The sequence below is a fragment of the Neovison vison genome, chromosome 7 (assembly GCF_020171115.1).
Source record: "Neovison vison isolate M4711 chromosome 7, ASM_NN_V1, whole genome shotgun sequence".
Taxonomy (NCBI): Eukaryota; Metazoa; Chordata; class Mammalia; order Carnivora; family Mustelidae; genus Neogale; species Neogale vison.
This window is the reverse complement of record NC_058097.1, coordinates 12,973,691-12,994,951: the sequence shown is the minus strand read 5'-3', so window position 1 is coordinate 12,994,951 and position 21,261 is coordinate 12,973,691. Positions and strand designations below refer to the sequence as shown.

At 45.7% G+C, this 21,261-nt stretch overlaps 1 protein-coding gene across 1 annotated transcript in view; it reads left to right on the top strand.

Moving 5' to 3' along the window:
* HYDIN (HYDIN axonemal central pair apparatus protein) overlaps positions 1-21,261 on the top strand; it is a 326,268-nt gene that overhangs the window by 210,327 nt on the left and 94,680 nt on the right. The window contains exons 31-41 of the mRNA XM_044255773.1: positions 2,058-2,185; positions 2,619-2,755; positions 2,989-3,116; positions 3,253-3,444; positions 3,779-3,928; positions 6,613-6,852; positions 11,467-11,635; positions 14,254-14,433; positions 14,892-15,065; positions 17,574-17,744; positions 20,663-20,877. Of these exons, the coding sequence (XP_044111708.1) occupies positions 2,058-2,185; positions 2,619-2,755; positions 2,989-3,116; positions 3,253-3,444; positions 3,779-3,928; positions 6,613-6,852; positions 11,467-11,635; positions 14,254-14,433; positions 14,892-15,065; positions 17,574-17,744; positions 20,663-20,877 (1,884 nt within the window). The remainder of the gene's footprint in view (positions 1-2,057; positions 2,186-2,618; positions 2,756-2,988; positions 3,117-3,252; positions 3,445-3,778; positions 3,929-6,612; positions 6,853-11,466; positions 11,636-14,253; positions 14,434-14,891; positions 15,066-17,573; positions 17,745-20,662; positions 20,878-21,261) is intronic.

Genomic DNA, 21,261 nt, shown 5'->3' with positions numbered 1-21,261 from the left:
GGATTTGTGGAAGTGAGGTGCAGGTCCCCAGGCAGGCAGCCAAGCTAGGCTCCGAATCCAGGCCTGTCCGACTCCCCAGACTGTGTTCTTAGCCTCTGTCCTGTCCCCTGGGCCCCCAGCTGTCCATACAGGACCGCAGCACGTCTCCACTCTGCTCACAGCATTGCCGCGTGCTCCTCAGCAGAGCCTTAGCCCCGCCGTCTCTGGCGGCGCCTCCAGTTCCGGGCTGGGGCTTCTGAGAACCGGCTGAAGGCCCCGGCAGAGCGAACTCATCCTCGGGCCCAGGGTAGCGGGGCCACCACTCCTGGCTCCGAACAAGTACGGGGTGGGCTTTGCTTGCGTCGAGATGACTGGACACACCTGTCGGTGACACATGCGCCTCTCCCCGCAGCTCACCGCGTCGCTTGGTCTCATCATGGGCCCCTCCACACATGAACCTTCCCGCCTGGTCCCATACCTAAGGTGTGAGTCTTCGAGAACAGTGTTTCTCAGCCTTTTTTCACTCTCACCTCCCAGGACATTTTTTTTTCTAACCACCCCCATGAAATAGTCTTATTATATTTAAAAAAAAAAAAAAAAAAGAAAGAAAAGAAAAAAAATCTCTTTGAACACTCTGACGATAAAATTTTTTAATTTTTTATTTTGCAATATCTATAGATTCACAGGATGTGGCCAAAGAGAAACTATTTTCCCCAAAGGTAACATTTTAGATAACTTGTAAGACATGGTACCACAATATGAAAACCAGGAAATGGTCGTCAGTACAAGCCACGGAGCGTATCAGATTTCCGTTTGATTTGCGCTCATTTGTGTGTGTGGTTCCACGTAATTTTTTTTGTACATGTAGGTTTCTGTCACCCCTACCACAATTAGGGTACAGAACTGTTCCACCACCACAAAGATCCCTTGTGCTTGAGGAAATAGAATTAAAAACAAAATCTCCTTCCAACCCAGAGAATCTCCCCACAGAGGGAGAAGAGGAAAAAAAACACCAATTTTATTGTTGAATAAGCATTAAACCAGGATGTGATCCGCATTCTAGACCGTCCACTAAGAGATTGCAAAGACAGAAAGAAATTTCAGCCTTTTATATAACCAAACATATGACCTCTTATATACATGCTCTCGAGGTAAACACTAGCCCTTATGTAAGAACTATAACTAACTATAACTAGTCCTCAAGTAAGAGAACTTGACGGCACCACCTGCCATACATCATTCATCCTGAATTCACATGATAATCAGGGCGACCCTCTGTGTTAGAAAATCGGCTTTATCCAGAGGGAAACCTCTCATGTTTACAGGCTAGAGCCCTCTGAACTCAGGCTCCTAGCCTCTCACAGAAACTGGGAGGTGGGACCTCTATCTTACCTAATGATCACATTTTGAAGAGAAGGTTTCCGGGGCCTTGAGGAAGACACTGCTGGGTTATAAAGCTGACCAGAGTCTTATGTAGGCTTTAAGAAGATCTATATGTATTTCAGAAAAACAGAGAAAGAACTCACAAGCTTTTGAAGCAATTTGTCCTAAGAAAAGGGAGCGGGAAGAAGTCTCTCCCCTTATTTTCAACAAGGAAAATTCAACCTCTTATCTTTCATTTGTATTTGGCCTTACAAGCTACTTCTTCATAACCTCAATCTCCTTTCCCTTACCCGTGGCAACCACTGTAGTTCTCTGTTTCTATACTTTCATTATTTCAAGAATGTTATGTAAAGAGAATCATTCAGTGTGTAACCTTTTTCATTGAGTGTCATGCCCTTGAGATCCATCAACATCGCTAGTTCTTTCCTTTCCATTATTGAGGACAATTCCATGGTGTGGACATGCCTATTTACCGCCCCCTCCACCACCCCCCTGGAAACTGCCATACCACAGATACACTGTATATCTGTTTATGTATTGTGGCCCTTTGGAAGGCCACAAATCACTGTAATATCTAAAATTTTTTCATCCCCCCCCTTCCATGAAGCAATTCTTTCCCTCTTAGAGATGATTTGCCCCATTGAGAATGCATGTTCCAGAAGAATTTTCTCACTTGCTGTTCTCTCCTACTCCAGTTAAGTCCTCAGCTCCAGATGGAGGTAGAGCGACTTATAGTCCAAGGGTACGCCATGGAACATCAGAAAACAATTATCCCCGATTCCACAGATGACCTGAGCTATCGGAGTCGTCAAAAACTAGCCAAGTGAGTGTCGTTCTGTTTGGGGCTTGTTTCAGAGGGCATCAGAGCAAATGGTGTCACCCACCAGAGTGCAGCCCGAGTTAATTAATGGTTGGTCATCTAGAAATGAAATCTACTCACCTCCTGTATCTGCCATCCTCCAGCATCCAGCCACCAGGAAGGTCTGTGCCTCTGAAAGTCAGAAACCTCTGGCTTTGCCTAATGGAGAGGCTGGGTTTCAGGTTCATGAGGGCCTAGGCTGAATGTGTTTTGAGATAATGACCGAAACAGCAGTATGGACCCCTGGGCGTGGGGGAGCTTCTTGTTCCTAGTCTTCTCTCTGGAGGGTGGTTCTTCTCCATTCCCAAGGACAAAATTGTGACAAGAGATAGAAGAGAACAGCACAATCTCTGTTTTGGAAAAGTGACTGGTAAAGAGAGATCGTTAACTGTTTCAGAATCCAGCTGCCAGAGTATATCCTGGATTTTGGCTACATCATCCTTGGTGACGTCCGGACACATATCATCAAGATCACCAACACCAGTCACTTCCCAGTGTCCTTCCATGCAGAAAAGCGTGTCCTTCATGATACAGGTAACCAAGCTAGGGAGACCTTTTCCTCTTGCCCTTGTCATTTCTAACAATGTGCCCAACTGTACTGTTCTGCTAGAATTGTGTTAATGTTTTTTCTGGGATCAGCTGAAAGAATTCTTGGCCCATTAACCGAGACTTGAAACAGTCATCCTGCCCCAGAAGGACTATACCTATGGCAGCGCTTGTTTGCTCTTTCTCTTTCCCACAAAGAAATGTTGTTTATCTCGGTCTAGGCTTCAGTACTGAGTTAGATCGTGTAAAGAATCTCCCTTACTGTGAAACGGAAACATTTGAAATCAAATTTGACCCACAAGGAGCCAGTCTTCCTGTTGGAAACAAAGAGGTCATCTTACCCATCAAGGTACGACGCAGTGCAGGGTCCAGCTTGTCATCCCCAGCTACCGTTACCCCGAGAATGAGCCAGTTACCACTTCAGAGCCCCAAGTCTTCTCCCAACCCCATGCCACATGGTAACACCAGCTTTATGCCTGTTCTAGGTGGTCGGAGGGCCAACAGTTCACATCTGTCTCCAAGCCAAGGTGACCATTCCCACTATGACACTGTCTTGTGGGAAAGTGGAGTTTGCCACAGTTCAGTGTGGACAGTGCCTCGTGGAAACTGTTCAGTTTTCTAATCCTCTCCAAGTCCCTTGTGAATGGTTCGTCCACAGCCATAAGCCAGTTAACAAGGTAAACGGGTGTGGCCCATCAGTCTGCTTCTTCCATCTCCATTTTGGCCAGAATCATGATTCGAAACCTTCACACTTTCATTATTTCAGTCTTTGGCTCGAGACCTATAGTGACAACCGCTGCTTCCTAAATACAATCTAAGTCCTTAGCCCTGCATTCAAGGACTTCCCAGGCCATGCTGTCTGGGGATGTCTTACTTATCTCTATAGCCCTGGTATCTACCCATTCCCTGACAGCTGCTAGGGCCTCAGTAAATGTAGGCTGACTGAGTGGAGTATGGAATAAATCTGTTTTCCATAGTAGATGATCTAATTGTCTAATATCTATTAACCAGCTGGAGAAACACATGCCAAAATACTTAAGACGGAAACTCCATGCTGAATTAAAGCCAAAGACACGCATCTTTGAGATCCAGCCCATGTCTGGGGTCTTGGATCCTGGGGAGAGGTCCAATGTGCAAGTGAAATTCATGCCTAAAGAAGAGGTAAGCTTTAAAGAAATGTGGTCCCATTCAGACTTTTGGGGTTTTTTGAGCTTTCCTCCAAGGCCCACTTGTTGAGGCTGGTGTCCAGGGAATCTGAGTGACCTTGGCTTTGGCATTGTGATAAGGACATTAAGTATTTGCTTCATGTAGGAACCGTGTGACCCGGTAGTTAAGAGCACCAGCTCCAGAATCGGATCTATCTAGCATGTCAGCTTTTATCGGCAGACCTGGGTGAGTGGCCTTCTGCTTCTGCACTTGGAGGCTATGCGGCTTTGAGTAATCTCTTCGCCTCTAAACCTCAGTCTGCTCATAGATAAAATGAAAAATAATATCACATGTCAAAAATCCCCTATTGCAATTCTAAAATCCAATAAGCTCTGGAAACCAGGGGGGAAAATTTCATAAGTTTCAGACCCAAACTCATTTGGTGGAAGAAACCTCATCTGAACTGACAGGAGACTACTTAACCTTTATTTATCCCACTTAGTTTGCGGACTCAAACATTGCAACTGCGGAAATATTAGTGTCTTATTTTTAGGGGACCTCCCCCATCCCCCATGGAGGATATTATATAACAGAGAGTCTGTACATTATGTTTACCTTTTAAAAATCTGAATTTGAAAGCTTCTCGCTCGTAGGGTTTCAGTTAAGACAGTATCAACCGACCATACCTACTTCCTAGGGTTATTTTGAAGATTAAATGAATTAATATGAATAAGACGCACAGCAAATGGCTCTCTACATAGTAAGTATCTCAATAACTATTTACTGTTGTCATTGGTCGTTGGAATAATAAGAAGTACTTCCCGGTGGATGTACTCCCTGGGCCTCGTAGGCATTTCTTTTTTGAATACCATTAGCACAAGGCTACTCCTAGCAAAGAACCAGAGTAAAAATAAAATCCTCCAGCCAGAGAGGATCTCAAGGGGTTACCCTGTAAAGACTTGTGCTCAAAGCTTAAGGCATTAGGGAGATGGCTTTCTCTCATTTATTCTTTTAAAAGAAGAAAATCGATGTAGGTTTTATAGAACGCCTACAGTTAACGCCCATTTTCCTGGTAATGGAAATGCTTTGAAGAAATGCTGTAGAGTCTACAGAGAGAAAGAAGAAAAGCGAGTGACTTCATATCTGATTCTAAAATAAAACCCCTGCTTCTTTCATTATCAAAATCTCCCCAACCCTGTCTTTGAAAAGAAAAGAGAATTAATATGTTTGTCATTCTTAGAGTCTTAAGACTTTTAGGGGTTTTATTATCAGGGTTGCCAAGATTTGTGGTACTTAACTAAAAGAGGGACATATCAGTAAATAAATTTAAAAAAAATAGATCTATTCAGATGCTCCATAAACATTGGGTTAGAACGGGTCAAAGTTAATAAAGTGTTTCCACCAAGTGGGAGAGCAATTTATTGGCAATATGCAAGAAATTGATTAGCCTTGCAATTCACAGAGTCCACATCTCTGTCTCCTTCAGCATCGGCACCACAGGAGAAATCACAGATGTTATACCAGATGTTCAGAATACTCCATTAGAAAACAAGGAAATGAATAAAATGTCTTAGAAATATTTCCATAAAAAGCAATCAAAATATAGAAGTTTGGATCAAAAGGTGCTAAGTCCATAGTTACATAAAAAAAAAACCTTTTAGCCAGTAATTCATTTTCTTATTGTCTCCAACAATATTTTGTGGGTGTGAATCTATGTCCATCCACATTCTATCCATCTGATTTTTCCTTCTTGAGCTAAGATTCTTAGAAACTCTTCAAACTGTGAAGCCAGTCATGCTCCCAAACCCAAGTCATGAGCCTAACTATATCAGAATGACCTGGGCAGGTGGTTAAAAATGCAGATTTCCCAGCCTTTCCCTCTCCCTGTCAAGTCAGGATCTCTAGGGATGGGCCTTTGAATCCACATTTTTAATAGGTTCCTTAGTAAAACCAGATTGGGATAGTTGCTATCCCTATCAATTGGTATTCAGACTGTAATTATATCTGATAAATTGAATGCCCCCCTGACCATCCCTGACCCGCTGCTTAACTGTATTTTCAAATAACAGAAATATGTTCATTCAGAATCTACCAGAAACAGACTTGGACACAAGGATTCAAGCACAAGCAGATTAGCTGAGAAGTGCAGGAAACACTAATGGAGAAGTGAAAGGTGGTTGGGGAAAAAAAGGCAGCTAATAGGGTGTGCGAGTGAGCCAGCTGCCTTGGAGACTGGAACATAATCCTACTGGGATACTCTGACGAAATGGACAAAATGCACATTTCAGAACTACCCCTTCCCAGGAGCAAGGAAACTGAGGTGTTTGTGTGGCAGTTCCTTAGTCACTGGTTGAGGATTGCTTCCAGAAGATGTTAATCCCAGTACTTCTGCCCTGCCCTGCCCGCATGCAGCAGGGCCCATGACATGAGAGCAGAGGTACAGATAGTGGAGAGTCTGAAGGATGAGTGTGGCATCCAAAGGGCCTTCTATGAGTGATGAAGCACTTGGCACAATGCCAGGCATGCTGGATACCCAGTATTAATGCAGAATTATAAATTGTTCTCATGCAATTTTACATAAAAAATGTCCTCTCTTAATGTCAGTAGCATCAGTTTTGTCCCCACCTGGTTTCCAGGTTTACATTGCATGTGACAAAAAAACAAAGTTAAGATGCTTATTCTGTTTTTATGTCTTCCAGAAATTCTACAGCCAAACCCTGGTGTTCCAGATTTCCCAGAGTGCTCAGAAGCTTATGCTGCTGGCACAGGGGCAAGGTCTAGAGCCACGCTTGGAATTTAGTCCTTCAGTTCTGGAGCTGGGGCCTCTGCTCCCTTATGCACCTGGAGACGAGGGTGAGGTGGTGGTGAAGAATCCCTGCAGCTTTCCCATTGAGTTTTACTCCTTAGAATTTGACCAGCAGTATCTTTTAGAAGAGAAGGTGAGCAGAGGCCAAAACCAAATTTCATTTTCCTCCCCATGCTGGTCTCTACCCTGTACTGGTGCTCTTCCCCTGATGTGGACAACTTCCTCCTGACCTTTACCCCTTCCTCCCCTTAAACCCTTCCTTGTCAGTTTAAATATCACTTTGTAGCCTTTCTTGACCTCCTTCCCTTGCTGTGATTAGAATTCGTTGCTTCTTTGTGATCTCATGACACATTTTAAGCAACTAATTGAAAAACTAATTATTGCTCATGGTTAAAATTCAAACAGTAAAGAATGTAAGCAGCAATCATTGTATTTGAAGTGAGTTTCTTCTTGACAGCATGTAATCGGATTTTTAAAAATATATATACTCTGGTAGTCTCTGTCTTTAATTGGTATATTTAGACCATTTACATTTAATAAAATTAATTTCAGGGCTTAAATCTGCCACTTTTTTTTTCTGTTTGTTCTGGGCTACATTTTTTCCAATTGTTCCTCCATGTTCTTTTCTTTTTTTTTTTTTTTCCAATTTATTTATTTTCAGAAAAACAGTATTCATTATTTTTTCACCACACCCAGTGCTCCATGCAAGCCGTTCTTTTCTTTTTTTAATTTTTAGAGCAGTTTTAAATTCACAAAAATTGAGGGGAAGTTACAGAGATTTCCCATATAACCCTGCCCCCCACACATACATACTTTCCTCTTATTATCAACATCTCCAACATGTAACATGGTACATTTGTTACAATTGATGTATCTACATTGATATATCATAATCACCCAAAATGCACAGTTTACATTTGAGTTCACTCTTGGTGTTGTACATTCTGTGGGTTTGGACAAATTTCTAATGACACGTATCCACCATTACACTATCATACAGAGTATTTTCACTGCCCTAAAAATCCTCTGTGTTCTCCTACCCATCCCTCCCTCTTCCCAACCCTCGGCAACCATTGATCCTTTTACTATCTCCATAGTTTGGCCTTTTCTAAAATGTCATATAATTGCTGTCATACAGCATACCTGTTCAGATGGGCTTCTTTCATTTACTAATATACATATAAGTTTCCTCCATAGCTTGATAGCTCCTTTTTTTAATACTAAATAATATCGCATGGTCTGGACATCGCAGTTTTTTAATCCACTGACCTACTGCAGGACATCTTGGTGGTTTCTCAGTTTGGACAATCATAAATAAAGCTGCTGTCAACATCCATGTGCAGATTTTTGTGTAGATATAAATTTTTATCTCCTTTGGACAAGTACCAAGTAGTACAATTGCTGGATCGTGCGGTAAGAGTATGTTTAGTTTTATAAGAAACTGCCAGAGAGTCTTCCAAAGTGGTTGACCATCTTGCTTTCCCACCAGCAGTGAGTGAATGTTCCAGTTGTTTCACATTCTCATTGGCAGTAGATGTCAGGGTTTTGGGTTTGGGCCATTCTGATAGGTATGTAGCCTGCCTTGTTTCGATTTGCATTTCTCTGCTGACCTCTGAGGTGGAGCATCTGTTCATATGCTTATTTGCTGCCTATCTGTCTTCCTTGGCGAGGTGTCTGTTAAAGTCTTTGGCCCATTTTTTAATCCAGTGGTTGGTTATCTCTCTGTTGCAGTTTAAGAGTTCTTGACATATTTTGAATAACAAGTTTATCAGATGTATTTTTGGCAAATATTTTCTCCCATTCTATAACTTAACTTTTCATTCCCTTAACATTGTCTTTTGCAGAGCAGAGGTTTTTAATTTTAATAAAGTCCATAAATAATCCAATAAATAATCAATTATTATTTTCGTGGACTCTGCTTCTAGTGTGTTTCTAAAAAGTTGTCACCACACCCAGGGTCATCTGGATTTTCTCTTGAAGGCACATTCTAGGAGTTTTATGGCCATATGTGTTTCATTTAGGCCTTTGATCCATTTTAAGTTTTGCTAAAGATGTCCCACCCATCTAGATTTGTGCTTCTTGCATCCGGATGTCCAGGTCTGGCATTGTTTGTTGGAAAAACTATCTTTGCTCATTGCAATGCATTTGCCCCTTTGCCAGAGGTCACTGGACAGGTCACTTGGGTCTATTTGGATCTCTGTTCTGTTCCACTGATCTAGCTGGGTCTGTTCTTACCATCTCCACCCTGTTCCGCTACCTTGAGGCTGGGATGTATAAACTATCCCTTTATCTAATACCCTTAGTACTCTACCTGTTAGAGACTGCTTCTTAGTTCCCTACTGTGAGCAGTTATGAAATAAGCTACTAATCTCTTTTTCTCTCTCCTCACCACCCTCTAACTTAAAATGATATTCTTCTCAATTAATGCTTATTGGGTAATCATGTCACGTGCACTCACTCCATGTTTTGCTTCTTGTATCGTATCTGTCATGTCAGAGCTTACAGCATTAGGATGTCAGAACCTACTATCACTTAGTCTTGGTTCTGTGTTTACGTGTGTTCAGTGTTCAGCACCAGTCCTTGTGATGAAACTTCTCCAGTCACTTCTGTGTGGTCTGCAGTGGATTCCTCAGGAGGGGCTCACAGGAACGCTATTTCCTGAGTACATGCCTGGTGTAACTATTCACCTGCAGCTTTTATGCTTGAAGATAGTTTTGGTTGGATACAATACCTTTCGCTTGGTTTGTACTTGAATATCTTAAATGCATTGCTTCATCGTTTTCTCCTATGCTGCTCATGAAGTCTGATGCTTGGATTTTTGTTGTATATTAATTCGTTATCTACGGCTGCAAAACAGATTGCTCCCAAGCTTAGCAACTTAAAACAAGAAGCGTTTGTTATCTCATGTTGTCTGTGGGTCAGAAATTAGGAATGGCTTGACTAAGATGGTTCTGCTTCCTCCGGACCATCCCCCAACTCAACCTGTTTGTCTTCTGTCTTCTTTACATCTAGTGTTTATGCTCTGCCTGATTTAGATTCTGCATCTAGAAGTTTCTCTCGGAATGGGAATTTGTCCCTGTAGACAGGAGTCTTTTCATTAGGTATTCATGAAGTGCTCAGTGGCTTCTGTTGGCCCCACATCCTCTGCTGTGTGCCAGGTTCAAAGGAAAGGCGAAGCAAAGGCCCTGAGACATGCGGCAGGCTTCATAAGAGCACTCTCGGGAGCAATACCAGGAAACAATAAGGCGAGCAGACCTGGTCAGAGAGGTGAGCCGTGATGGGATTATAGCAGAGACCTCGGCGGACCCCACAGGGAGCTCCAGAGCTGGGCCCGCTCTTCAGAATTGCCCCAGCTGAAGCAAGCTGGCCAGGCCTTTGTGTGTCTGCATCACCTAGTCTTTGGAATGTTCTTTCCTTTCCCCACTGACCTGCCATGCCAGCTCTGTCCTGTATCAAAGTCCATATGTGAATGGATCTATTCTAAGCCTTCTTTTCTATATTATCTCTGGTCTACCCCAATATCACTTCCACGCTGTTACCCTATTTTCAAAAGTCCTTATATCTAGTAGGGCAGTCCTCTCTCTTTATTCTTCTTCACTAATGTTTTAACACTATTTTTATTTTAAGATTTTATTTATTTATTTGAAAGAAAGAGAAAGCATGAGCTGAGGGGGGCGCTGAGAGGGAGAGGGAGAAGCAGACTCCCTGCTCCACAAGGAGCCCAACACTGGGCTCCATTCCAGGACCCTGAGATCATGACCTGAGCGGAAGGCAAATGCTTAACCCCCTGAGCCACCCAGGTGCCCTAACTTACTTACTTTCTTTCTTTCTTTCATCAATTTTTATATTCAAGTATAATTAACATACATGATTATGTTAATTTCAGGCGTTTCAACTATTCTTAGCTCTTTATTCTTCCATATAAATTTTAGAATGAGCTTCTTAACAGTGGTTTTCACACAACTAAAAACAGTGATCCTAGAGAAGGAAAGGTTACTCAACAAAACAGAGTTTTCACGTAAATTAGGCCATATAGGAAGCGAATGCTTTCTAGAACTTTATTGTTCTATGTCTTATAAATATACATACACACTAAGGTTACCAGATTTAGCAGAAAGAAAAACAAGTTACACAGTTAAATTTGAATTTCAGATAAAAAACATAGGACATATTTTACATGGACATTTTTATACTAAAAAATTATTCATTGTTTATCTGTAATTCAGATTAAACTGCACATCCCATATTTCATGTAACAACCCCAAAACACATTCCCTCCCTAACCCCACACTCCCCCCCAACACATTCATGCATACACATACTTAATACCATTTTACCAGTTTTTCCCTGGATCATCTGTTTATGAGACAGCCACCTTCCTCGTCTAACATTGCTCCCCACAGGATTTTTCAAGAACATGTCCTTCAGAGCGGATAACGGAGCTCTGTACTTTTGTCAATGGGAAGAAAAAAACAACAAAAAAACAGTATATGTTATTTATTAAAACAAGAGGAAAATTCTCTCCCACATGTGAAATGCCCAGGCTCAAATGCGGCAAAATTCAAGATCTTATATCCCCAGATTCCCGGCCCAGCCTTTTCTTTTTAGACCTCCCGGAAGGCCCATGCTACACACCCCTGCCGCAGGCAGGAGCCAAGGTCTTACAAGGTGGGTCCTCAGACCCTGTGAGGGCTGTCAGGAGGAAGCTTCCAGCCAGCCAACAGCCGTGGCCCTCCTCCTCTTGCAGATCTTACGAACGCTGAAAGGCTACGATTCCTACAACACCCTGCTGCTGCCCCCCCGCCTTCCGGGGGAGAAGCTGCCCCCAGAGCTGTACGAGTACTTTAAGGAGATGAAGCGGTCGAAAGAAGAGCAGATGAAGGCCAAGTATCTGGAGACTCTGGTCCAGGAAAACGGTGAGCTCAGTGCCAAGAACCCGGCTTCAGGCCCGTCCTGGCGCCCCAGAGGCGTGCGTCCTACAAGGCCAGCCAGGCCTGTGCTAGGCGCCTCACAGATTTTGTTTCTAACCCTCCCAGAATGGGCCGGTCATCCCTGCTGCATGGAAGTGGAGACGGGGGTACGTTCTCCTCTCTGTAGAGTCTAGCGACGAGTTAAGACCTCAAAACATTGGGTGCAGGCATTAAGGAAGGCACTTGAAGTAATGAGCACTGGGTGTTCTATGCAACTGATGAACACTGAATTCTCCCTCTGAAACCAGTAAGACAGGATATATTTAATTTAATTTAAATAATAACAGATATAGGTATAGAAGAACATGTGCTAGATACCCAGCCCTGTGCTGAGGGCTTTACACATAGAGATGAGAAACTAAAGCACTGACAGTCCAAGCCCACAGGTTGAAGGGGTAGAATCAGCATTCGAGCCCAGATCTCTCTGGCTCCAGAGTCCATGGTGGTAACCGCAGTGTTCCATAGCTTCTGTGTGAGCCCGAGTGATGCAGTAACACATCCCACAGGGTATAGCTTGGTGCCCTAAAAGAGGTAGGGAGTGGGGGTTCACACAAGGAAGAGGTTGGCTCTCCATGGTCCTCAAGGCCAAATCCCAATCATAAAGCTTGACTGTGCTCTTATAATGTGCCCTTTCCTAGCCCAGTATCCCTGAGTTACCCCATCATACACCCATGGTGCTCCCTTGTGTGCGCTTGACCTTCAAGGCTCCTGGATGACCTGTAGCATGATGCATGCTTCTCCTTCCTGCTTTCCATGCTCATCCCGGAAATGTGCCCTCCCTGCTGTTACTCGCTTTCTTTCTCTGTGTAACAGTCATCGTGTGTGTAATTGTTTTTCTTCATGCCCGTCTGCCACCCCCAAATGAGAAATCCCCATAAAGGCAGTGATCACACGTTCCCCATCTTAGTGCCCAATAAATATGTGCTGTGAGAGCAAATGAATGAACTGAATAAAGTCCATTTTGTCCCACCCTTGAGCTTACCTTGCCTCTCAAGGAAGCTGATCAGAGAATACTAGTTTGTCCTTTTAGGACAAAGATGAGAGAAGACCTCTCCCCGCATTCTCCTGGTCATGTCATTGAGCACTATTGGTACTCAGATGATAGAAGTGCCATCATGGAGACCACAGACTGGGGGCTTAACCAACAGAAGTTTATTTTCTCACACTATAGGAGGCTCAGTGTCTAAGACCAAGGTGTCAGCAGGGTTGTTTTCTTCTGAACCTCCTTCCTCAGCTTGTAGATAGCCATCTTCCCCCGGTGTTGACATGGTCTTCCCTCTGGGTGTCTGTTCAAATCTCCTTTTAAAGACCACCAGTCATACTGGAGTATGGATGGAATAGGACACCCATATGACCTCATTTTAACGTTATTTGCCACTTTAAATACAGTCACATTCTGAGGTATTAGAGAGTTAGGATTTCAAAGTATGAATTTTAGGGGAACCAATTAAGCCTATAACAAGCTGCCATGATGTATGTTCCAAGAATGGAGTTGAAGTGTGGTAAACAGATCACTAAAACAAGACCCTGTGTTTGAGAGCCCCAGGGTCAGGAAGGAGGAGGGAGGACAGATCCTGACACTCAAACCCACTGTCATGGAGGCGGGCGGCGGGGGCACGGGGGTAGAGAGCTGCAGGTGCTGCCAGGCACAAAGGCATCATGACCTCAGAGAAGGGCCCTGTCACTCTCGTCCCCATCCTTACAACAGTACAGAGACAGGTTCATTTTTTCATTTGGCCCACTGAAAGGTGGCGGAGAACAGGGACCCAGGGGGCCAGAGGGGACCGGGCAGGTGCGTACTCTGCTTTTCCCCAGGGCTTCTCTCAGCCTCTGCTCCCTCTGCTCTCGTGTGCAGACTGTCCTCCCTGCTTCCCACGCCATGGCCAACAAGGCCGGTCACAGGAGAGCTCCGACCTCTCTGCCTTAGATGTCAATGCCCCACACCTCCCAGGAGCAGTGTTTTGGCCCCCACCCCGGGGGGAAGAGGGGGCCATTTTATGCAATCACAGTCCAATATCCCCCCTGGAGTTGTGAAATAGTGCCAGTGGGGAGGGCGCTGGGCAGGCAAAATGGTAGATGTTCTTAGCGAGGCCATGGACAAATGTTCATGACAAGTTAAGGGGGAAAACAGGCTACAATTGAGATATACACTATAATCCCAAGTTCAGCCTTGAAAAAATGAGAAAGGAACAGTCTGAGAACTTGGAGCTCTCCTGTTCTGGTATCACGAAATGCAGTTGCAATCACCATTTCTTTGTCTTTCCGTCTCTTTTGCCGATGAATTTTCTAATTCCTACTCTTCTGAATTTTGTAAATTCCCTGAAACAACTGTATAATTTTTGTGGGTTTTTTTTTTATGTTAAAATGTAGAAACACTCTGGGCAGGGAAAGTTCTTCATAGCCAACTGATTGCCATTCTCATTTCTTGGGGTTGGCTAGTCCAGGGTGATGGTGACCGGGTCAGTGATTCTCCACTTTATCTCTCTTTCATTTTGTGTCCCCATCACCCCTGTCCCCCTCCCAACTCTTCCGCTTGTGTGTTTGCATCCTTGGCTCTCGGGCAGAAGAGGAAGATGGGCTGTCGTCCGATCTGGGAACCTCGGCCAGTACAAAGAGGACCTCACTGAGCCAAGGGATCTCGGTCACATCCAACCTCGAAGAGCGGCACCTTCCCACGGCTGAGTCCAAGACCTACCCAGATGAAGAGGAAGATGATGAGAGCCTGGAAAAAATCATGTTTCAAAGTAAACAAGCATTTTAATGTTTTGGTAACAGTTCTCCCTATGCAGAGTTGAGAAGACTGTCCAGTACCTCTTTACTTTTCTCCCGGAAATGCATCCGCAAGCCTTCTAGCCCTGCTGGGTGTTAATTCTGCATATGAATATGCCATCATATTTATTCAGCCATTTCCTGTCATGCTGCAAATTCAGCTAGTGTCTAGTATTTTTTTTAGCAGGGCACATTCCCCCAAAACAGAGTTAACAGTCAGAGAGTATATTTCAATTCTAGCAGTTGTGGATAAACTATTAGCCAAAAAAGTCACTGCCATGTGAGGGAGTGAGAATACTTGCAGCAGGTGATTTTGTAAAACAAAAGCGTCGAAGAAAGGAAAAGTTGTTCCCCTTTCCACTGGACCGTGTGAATCCCAGGTGTGTCCACATGCACTTACTTACACACGTGTATTTTTACTTTATTTAAGCAGCTGACAAGTTACAGAGCGTTGACAGCCACTCCACAGAAGAAGTTGGAGAAGTCGAGAACAACCCAGTAAGCAAGGCGATCGCTCGGCACCTGGGCATTGATATTTCCTCAGAAAGCCGCATATCCAAGAACAGGAAAGGCATCGCCATTATCATCCATGGGACGCCCTTGTCCGGTATGCACGGCCCTGAAGGGTTGCCCCGGTGGGGTTTATGGTGAAGCTCGCATATGTAATTTTTGAGACAATAAAAGACTCTTCCATTTGAAATTTATATACCACAGGACTATCCCCAAACTACTCAATTGCCAACGTCAGAGATACAGGGTTAGAGAAAGAGCAGGGACCCCTTATTTTTAATTAATACGTCTCTGACTTGTTTGAGCTTATAGTCTTTCAATTATTTAAAAACATTAAACTATAAAAGAAAAATCCAAGACATGAAGTCATTTGAAAAGAGAGGGGGAAATATGTCCAAATCTTTGAACTGGCCACATTCCTTCTATACATTTATCTTGGGAAAATATTGAATGACGCGGACGAAGATGAGCAGCGTGGCTGCCGTAATGAAAAACTGGGAGCAACTGAAGCATTCAGTGCAGAAGACTGGTTACTTAAGCCTCAGTACCTCCGTAGAGTAAATTAATTTGCCACTAAAAATAGTGCCGCATGCACCCTTGTTCATAGCAGCGTTATTCACAATGGCCAAAAGCTAGAAACAGCGCCACCATCCATTGACAGGTGAATGGGAACACGAAATGTGGTCCAATAGGCTATTACTCAGCCTCAAAAAGGAGGGAAATCCTGACACCTGCTGCAACATGGATGACCACGTAGACATTATACCGAGTGAAACCATCACCCAAAGACAATCACTGCATGATTCCACTTCTGTAAAGTACTTAACGGAGTCAGACCCGTAGAAACAGAAAGGAGAGTGGTGGTTTCCAGGGACTGGGGAGAGGGAAGGAAGGGGGCTTACTGTGTGGTGGCTGCAGGGTTTCCATGTGGGAAGAGGAAAAAGGGCTGGAGCCCGATGGTGGTGACGGTCACACCACAGTGTGAATGGACTAACGTAACTTACCCGTACACGTACCCACGGTCACGGTGGTAAATTTTGTGTGTGCATCACCACAGTTTTTTCCAAGCGCCGTAGAAGTATGTTGAATGAATAGAAAGATACTCGTGATACATCACTTTAAGTGAGAAAAAAAATGTCATCCTTAGGATTTGCAATCTGTCTTAATTTCCTATTGCCACTGTGATAGGCAGCCACACACTTAGTAGGTTGAAATAATATAAGTTGATGTCCTTTCTGAAGATCAGAAATCTAAAATGTGTCGGGAAGGCTGCATTCCCGGTGGAGGCACATAGGAGAGGATCCATGTCCTTGTCTTTTGTAGCTTCTAGAAATGTCACCTGCATTCCTTGGCTCAGGGCCCCTTCCTCTGTCTTGAAAACCAGCATCATAGGAGCGCCTGGGTGGCCCAGTCGGTTAAGCATCTGACTCTCGATTTCAACTCAGGTCCTGATCTCAGGTCATGAGATCATCCTCAGGTTGGGCTCAGCAGGGAGTCTGTTTGAGATTCTCTCCCTTTCCCTCCACATTCCCTGCTCACGTTCATTCTCTCTCTCTCAAATAAATAAATAAATCTTATGGGGGGGAAGAAAACCCCAGCATTGTAGTGTCTCCCAGTGTCTATTCCTTTGCTTCACCATCACATCCCCTGTTCTGACCGGCCCTCCTGCTTGTCTTCTACAAGGACCCTTGGGGTTACCCTGGGCCCACCCAGACAAGGGAGGATAATTTCCCGTATCAGGATCCTTAACTTAATTGCAACTGCAAAGCGGCTTTACCACCTAAGGTTAACATTTCCACCAGCTGCGGGCATTTGGATGTGGATATCTTTTGGAGGGATCTTTGTTCAGCCTACCACAGAGCAGGTTTCTTTTTCGTAAGAAATATAAATACATGAGTTGTACATCCATACTTAGCAGCCATAGGCTAACTTTAATACCTCTGGATGAGCAAATTGTGGATCTTTTTTCTTCCCTTTTCTCCTGTTTATTTGTGTTTTCTGCTTCCTTTTTAATGAGCAGACATTTTAAAATGAGAAAAGATTAACACAAGTTACTTTTTAAACCAAAAAAGTCTTCCTGTTAGAATCAGAGACAGTAGAAGTACAAAAAAAATTCTTTTAATATTTTATTTATTTGAGAGAGAGACAGAAAGAGAGGGCACTCAAGAGCGGGAGGAGAGGCAGAGAGAGAAGCAGACTCCCCACTGAGCAGGGATCCAGATAGGGGACTCGATCCCAGTACCAGGAGATCATGACCTGAGCTGAAGGCAGATGTTTAACCAACTGAGCCACCAGGCACCCTTAGAGCTACAAAATTTTTAAAGATCATGACCGAATCACCTTTTAACTGAGGGGAAAATTCAGAGAGGCTGCGTGTTGCCATCACGCTGTGCACGGCGCACTGGTGAGTGCAATGAGAACCAGAATCCATGTGGTTCTGGTCTTGCCTCTGTCTTCTGCTGCCACATCTGGCCATATTAGAGACTTAAAGGCATAGCACTTGGAGAGATCACTTTACAGCGGTCTCCATTCTAGAAGCTTCTTCTGTCTAGAACACTGAGCTGCTGAGAGCCAGGAAATTCAATCTCCTGCCCCTTTTTTGCAGGAAAATCAGCCACTGCAGTCAACATGGCCAAATACTACAATGCAGCCTGCTTGAACATCGACTCCGTCGTGCTGGAAGCCATCTCCGACGGTAGCAACATCCCGGGGATCCGGGCCCGGGAGCTCTGCATTAGGGCTGCCATAGAGCAGTCCATGAAGGAAGAAGAGTCTGGTAAGAGCCATTTCCCCTGACTTTCTGGGCTCAAGTGCCCAGCACCCCTGCTGCTAATTCCCATCTTCCTTGTGTCCCACGCTGAACTTTTCTCCCCACGCCTGGCTGAAGGCTGACTTACAGCATGCTGCCAACTTAGAGCCCGAGGAGGAATTCTCTCCACCAGGCGTCTGCAGCTCTCCGTGCTGCCTGGGACAGGCACACACTTGGCACTGCAGGGAACAAGACAATGAATAGGATGCAGGTTCCACCTTTGAAGGTTGCCCGTGGAAGGCAAGAAAACAGGGGTTTGTTCAGAGTAGAGGGAAAGAACATGACAGGAGGGCAACTTTGGGATGGCTGGGTTCCAACAAGCGTGATCTCGGGAAGTTTTAGTGGAAATGAGCTTTGAAGGATCAAGTGAATGCTGACAGGCAAAGATGAAGACAAGGACATTCCAGCCCAAGAAAGCAAGAAGCTGACAGCTCAAAAGATAGCAGCATATTCTGAGATGACATATCCAGAACTCTGCTCATCGTATTTTGGGGGTGGCCTAGTCTACCTTCAGTGGGAACTCCAAGCTGCATCACAATTCTGGTTCTCTTAGATTTTTGCTTCCTTTTCTCTCAACTAAACTACACTTCACAGAGGTCTTTGGAGCTGTGTTGGTGTCCCATGACACACTGGGGATTCCAGTTTCCAATCTGAGAGGGTAATATCAAGCTAAAGACATAACTGGGGGAGTCTCCCTCAACAAAATCAGAGGTTCAACTACTGGAAGAGAGGAAACCAACCCAGAAATCTCCAGAAAGGAGCACCTGGGTGACTCAGTGGGTTAAAGCCTCTGCCTTCAGCTCAAGTCATGATCCCGGGGTCCTGGGATCAAGCCCCACATCAGGCTCTCTGCTCAGCAGGGAACCTGCTTCCTCCTCTCTCTCTGCCTGCCTCTCTGCCTCCTTGTGATCTGGCTGTAAAATTAAAAAAAAAAAAAAAAAAAAGGAAAAGAAAAGAAAGCTCCAGAAAGAGGAGAGGGATGGAAAGGGACATTGGGGAACACTTACATTTTAGGAGGAGTGGGTGAAGGAGAAGCCAGGAAGTCCAAGAAAGCAGAGTGAGGAGACTCAGAGGGCTGGGCAGTCAGGAGAGCAGGGTGCAGGGAAGTGAGGGAGGCTGAGGTGCGGGAAGGAGTGGAGCGAGAAGGGCTTTCACACCTCTCCAGAGCCCCGATGGTCTGGGGGACCATTCCTGACTCATTTGTCTCTTAGGCCCTATCACTGGTTCATATACCACTTCCACGACTTCCTTATTCTACTGTCTGCCGACCCCGCCAGAATGTCGGCTGGACGCAGAGATGCGTGAGAGTTTTCGTCGCTGAGGTATCCCCAGCCCCTAGCGTGGCGCCTGGCACAGAGCAGACACAGAGTAAAGACTTCCCAAAATGTAGCGAATCAGCGAGGGAATGTAGTCAGAGATTGCATGAGCCCCGAGAGAGGGCCACTGTGGCTCACAGTTCAGAGGTCACCGGGCACTTTGGAGAAAGCCCTTTCAAGGGAGGGGTTAACCCCAGACCTCTACTCCCTATGGACGATCCCGCCTGTCCCACACCGCAGCCACTGGCCTCTTGACATGTGACCAGTCCAGACTGAAGTGTGCTGCCAGGGGGGTTGTTGGAAGACATATTATTTTTTTTTAAGATTTTATTTATTTATTTGACAGAGAGAGATCACAAGTAGGCAGAGAGGCAGGCAGAGAGAGAGAGAGGAGGAAGCAGGCTCCCTGCTGAGCAGAGAGCCTGATGCGGGGCTCGATCCCAGGACCCTGAGACCATGACCTGAGCCGAAAGCAGAGGCTTAACCCACTGAGCCACCCAGGAGCCCCTGGAAGACATATTATGAGTGAAAGGCTATTCTATACAATAGCAGAGTAACCATTTTTATGTGTTGTTCACATGTTGAAACGATCACATTTTGGATATAGAAGGTTAAAGAAAACACACCATGAAAAGCCGTGTGTACTTTTTTAATGCTTAAATTACATACATATTACGTGTCCATTGACAGATGTGGCCCACACTACTGTTTTTGAAGTCGGGCTGTGAGGGAAAGAAATGAAAGAGCTGGCTTTTTAAGAGAGGGCAGAATGACAGCAAGGACCGGGAAAGCTGAGAGCCATAGAACAGCCCAGAAGAGATCGCACAGCCATGGCGGGAGGGCTGGGAGGGCAGGTGCGCAGGACTCTGGTCCAGGTGAGCCGGCGCGGGCAGCGGGAGGCCAGCGCAGTCGTTACCGAGGCAGAGCCGGAGGCGGCGGTGACGGGGCTGGCCGGGCGCAGGACTGGCCTGCAGATCTCTGGCGCAGTTGCTCCACTGGTGGCTTCAGGCTCTTTGCCCCTCTGCCCCCACACCACCCCCCGCTGCCTCCAGGTGCAGTGTGGAGTCCTTGTACCGAGAATCACCTCCTGGGGGAGAGACAGAGGGAACACATGAAAAGATAGAGCGGGGTAAGCACAGTGACAGCTCCCAAGGGAGTTCTGAGGACCTGTTTGCTGAAATATGGTCACCGCGGAGTCATGAGCCTTACCGAGTCTGCCCGTGCACTGAGAACCGTGGCAGCTGCCTGGGCACACAGCCGCATCACCCCGCCTTAGTGCTGGGGTCCTAGCGCACCAGCGGCTTCAGAAGTGCTTGCCCTCGGGGCTGGAAGAGAATGTGGGGCGACTAACACAGGATCTGCAGGGACAGTGGGCGCTGGAGAAACCTGCATTCTAGCCTCAGGGCCTGCAGCCTCTTCTCCCAGCCCTTCCCAGACGGCTGCAGGTGGAGATGGCTTTGTGGTCCTCAAGAGAGTCACACCCGTCATACCGGGTGTTGTGCCATCCCCACCATCATTTCCTTGCTCTCCTCGGGTGACTTTTAATATAAGTCTACTCACTGTCTGTAGCCCAGGAGGCTGCTTCGGGCCAAACCGCTGTGGGACAACTACGTCTGAGCAGTGAGACCCTGGGCAAGCTGACCTCAGATTCCACGCTGGTCACCCCTGAAGTTAAACCTACGAAGCCGCTGCGCGGAAGCATGGTGATCGCCAAAAGCAAGACGGAGAGCCACGGCTCCGGGTCTCAGAAGCAGCATCACCAGCACGCGCCTGAGACGCCGCAGGTACAGATCAGGGCTCCCCCGGTGGAGGGTTGGGGTCCTTCCCCCTGCCCTTCCTCCTCAGCGTCCTGCAGCCTTGGCAGCACGGCGTCGTGGCTGGGGGTGCCCTCTCCAGGCTCATGGTGCAGGCGCTGGCAGGCATGCTCCTCCGGCAGGGGTTCAGCAAGAACTTTCATGTAAGGCACTGGCTTGAGTGCTCGCAAAGCGGACATAAACGAAGCAAAATCCCTGTGCTCGCGGTGCACCAAGCGTCCGATGAGGGAGGTGACCGCACATACACCTAGCTGCAATAAAATGAGATTGGTGACAAAAGATGTTTGTGAAAAAGAATTGGGGTGAACCATATGAAATGGCCGACAACAGCAGTTTCCTACGGCTCAGCCTAAT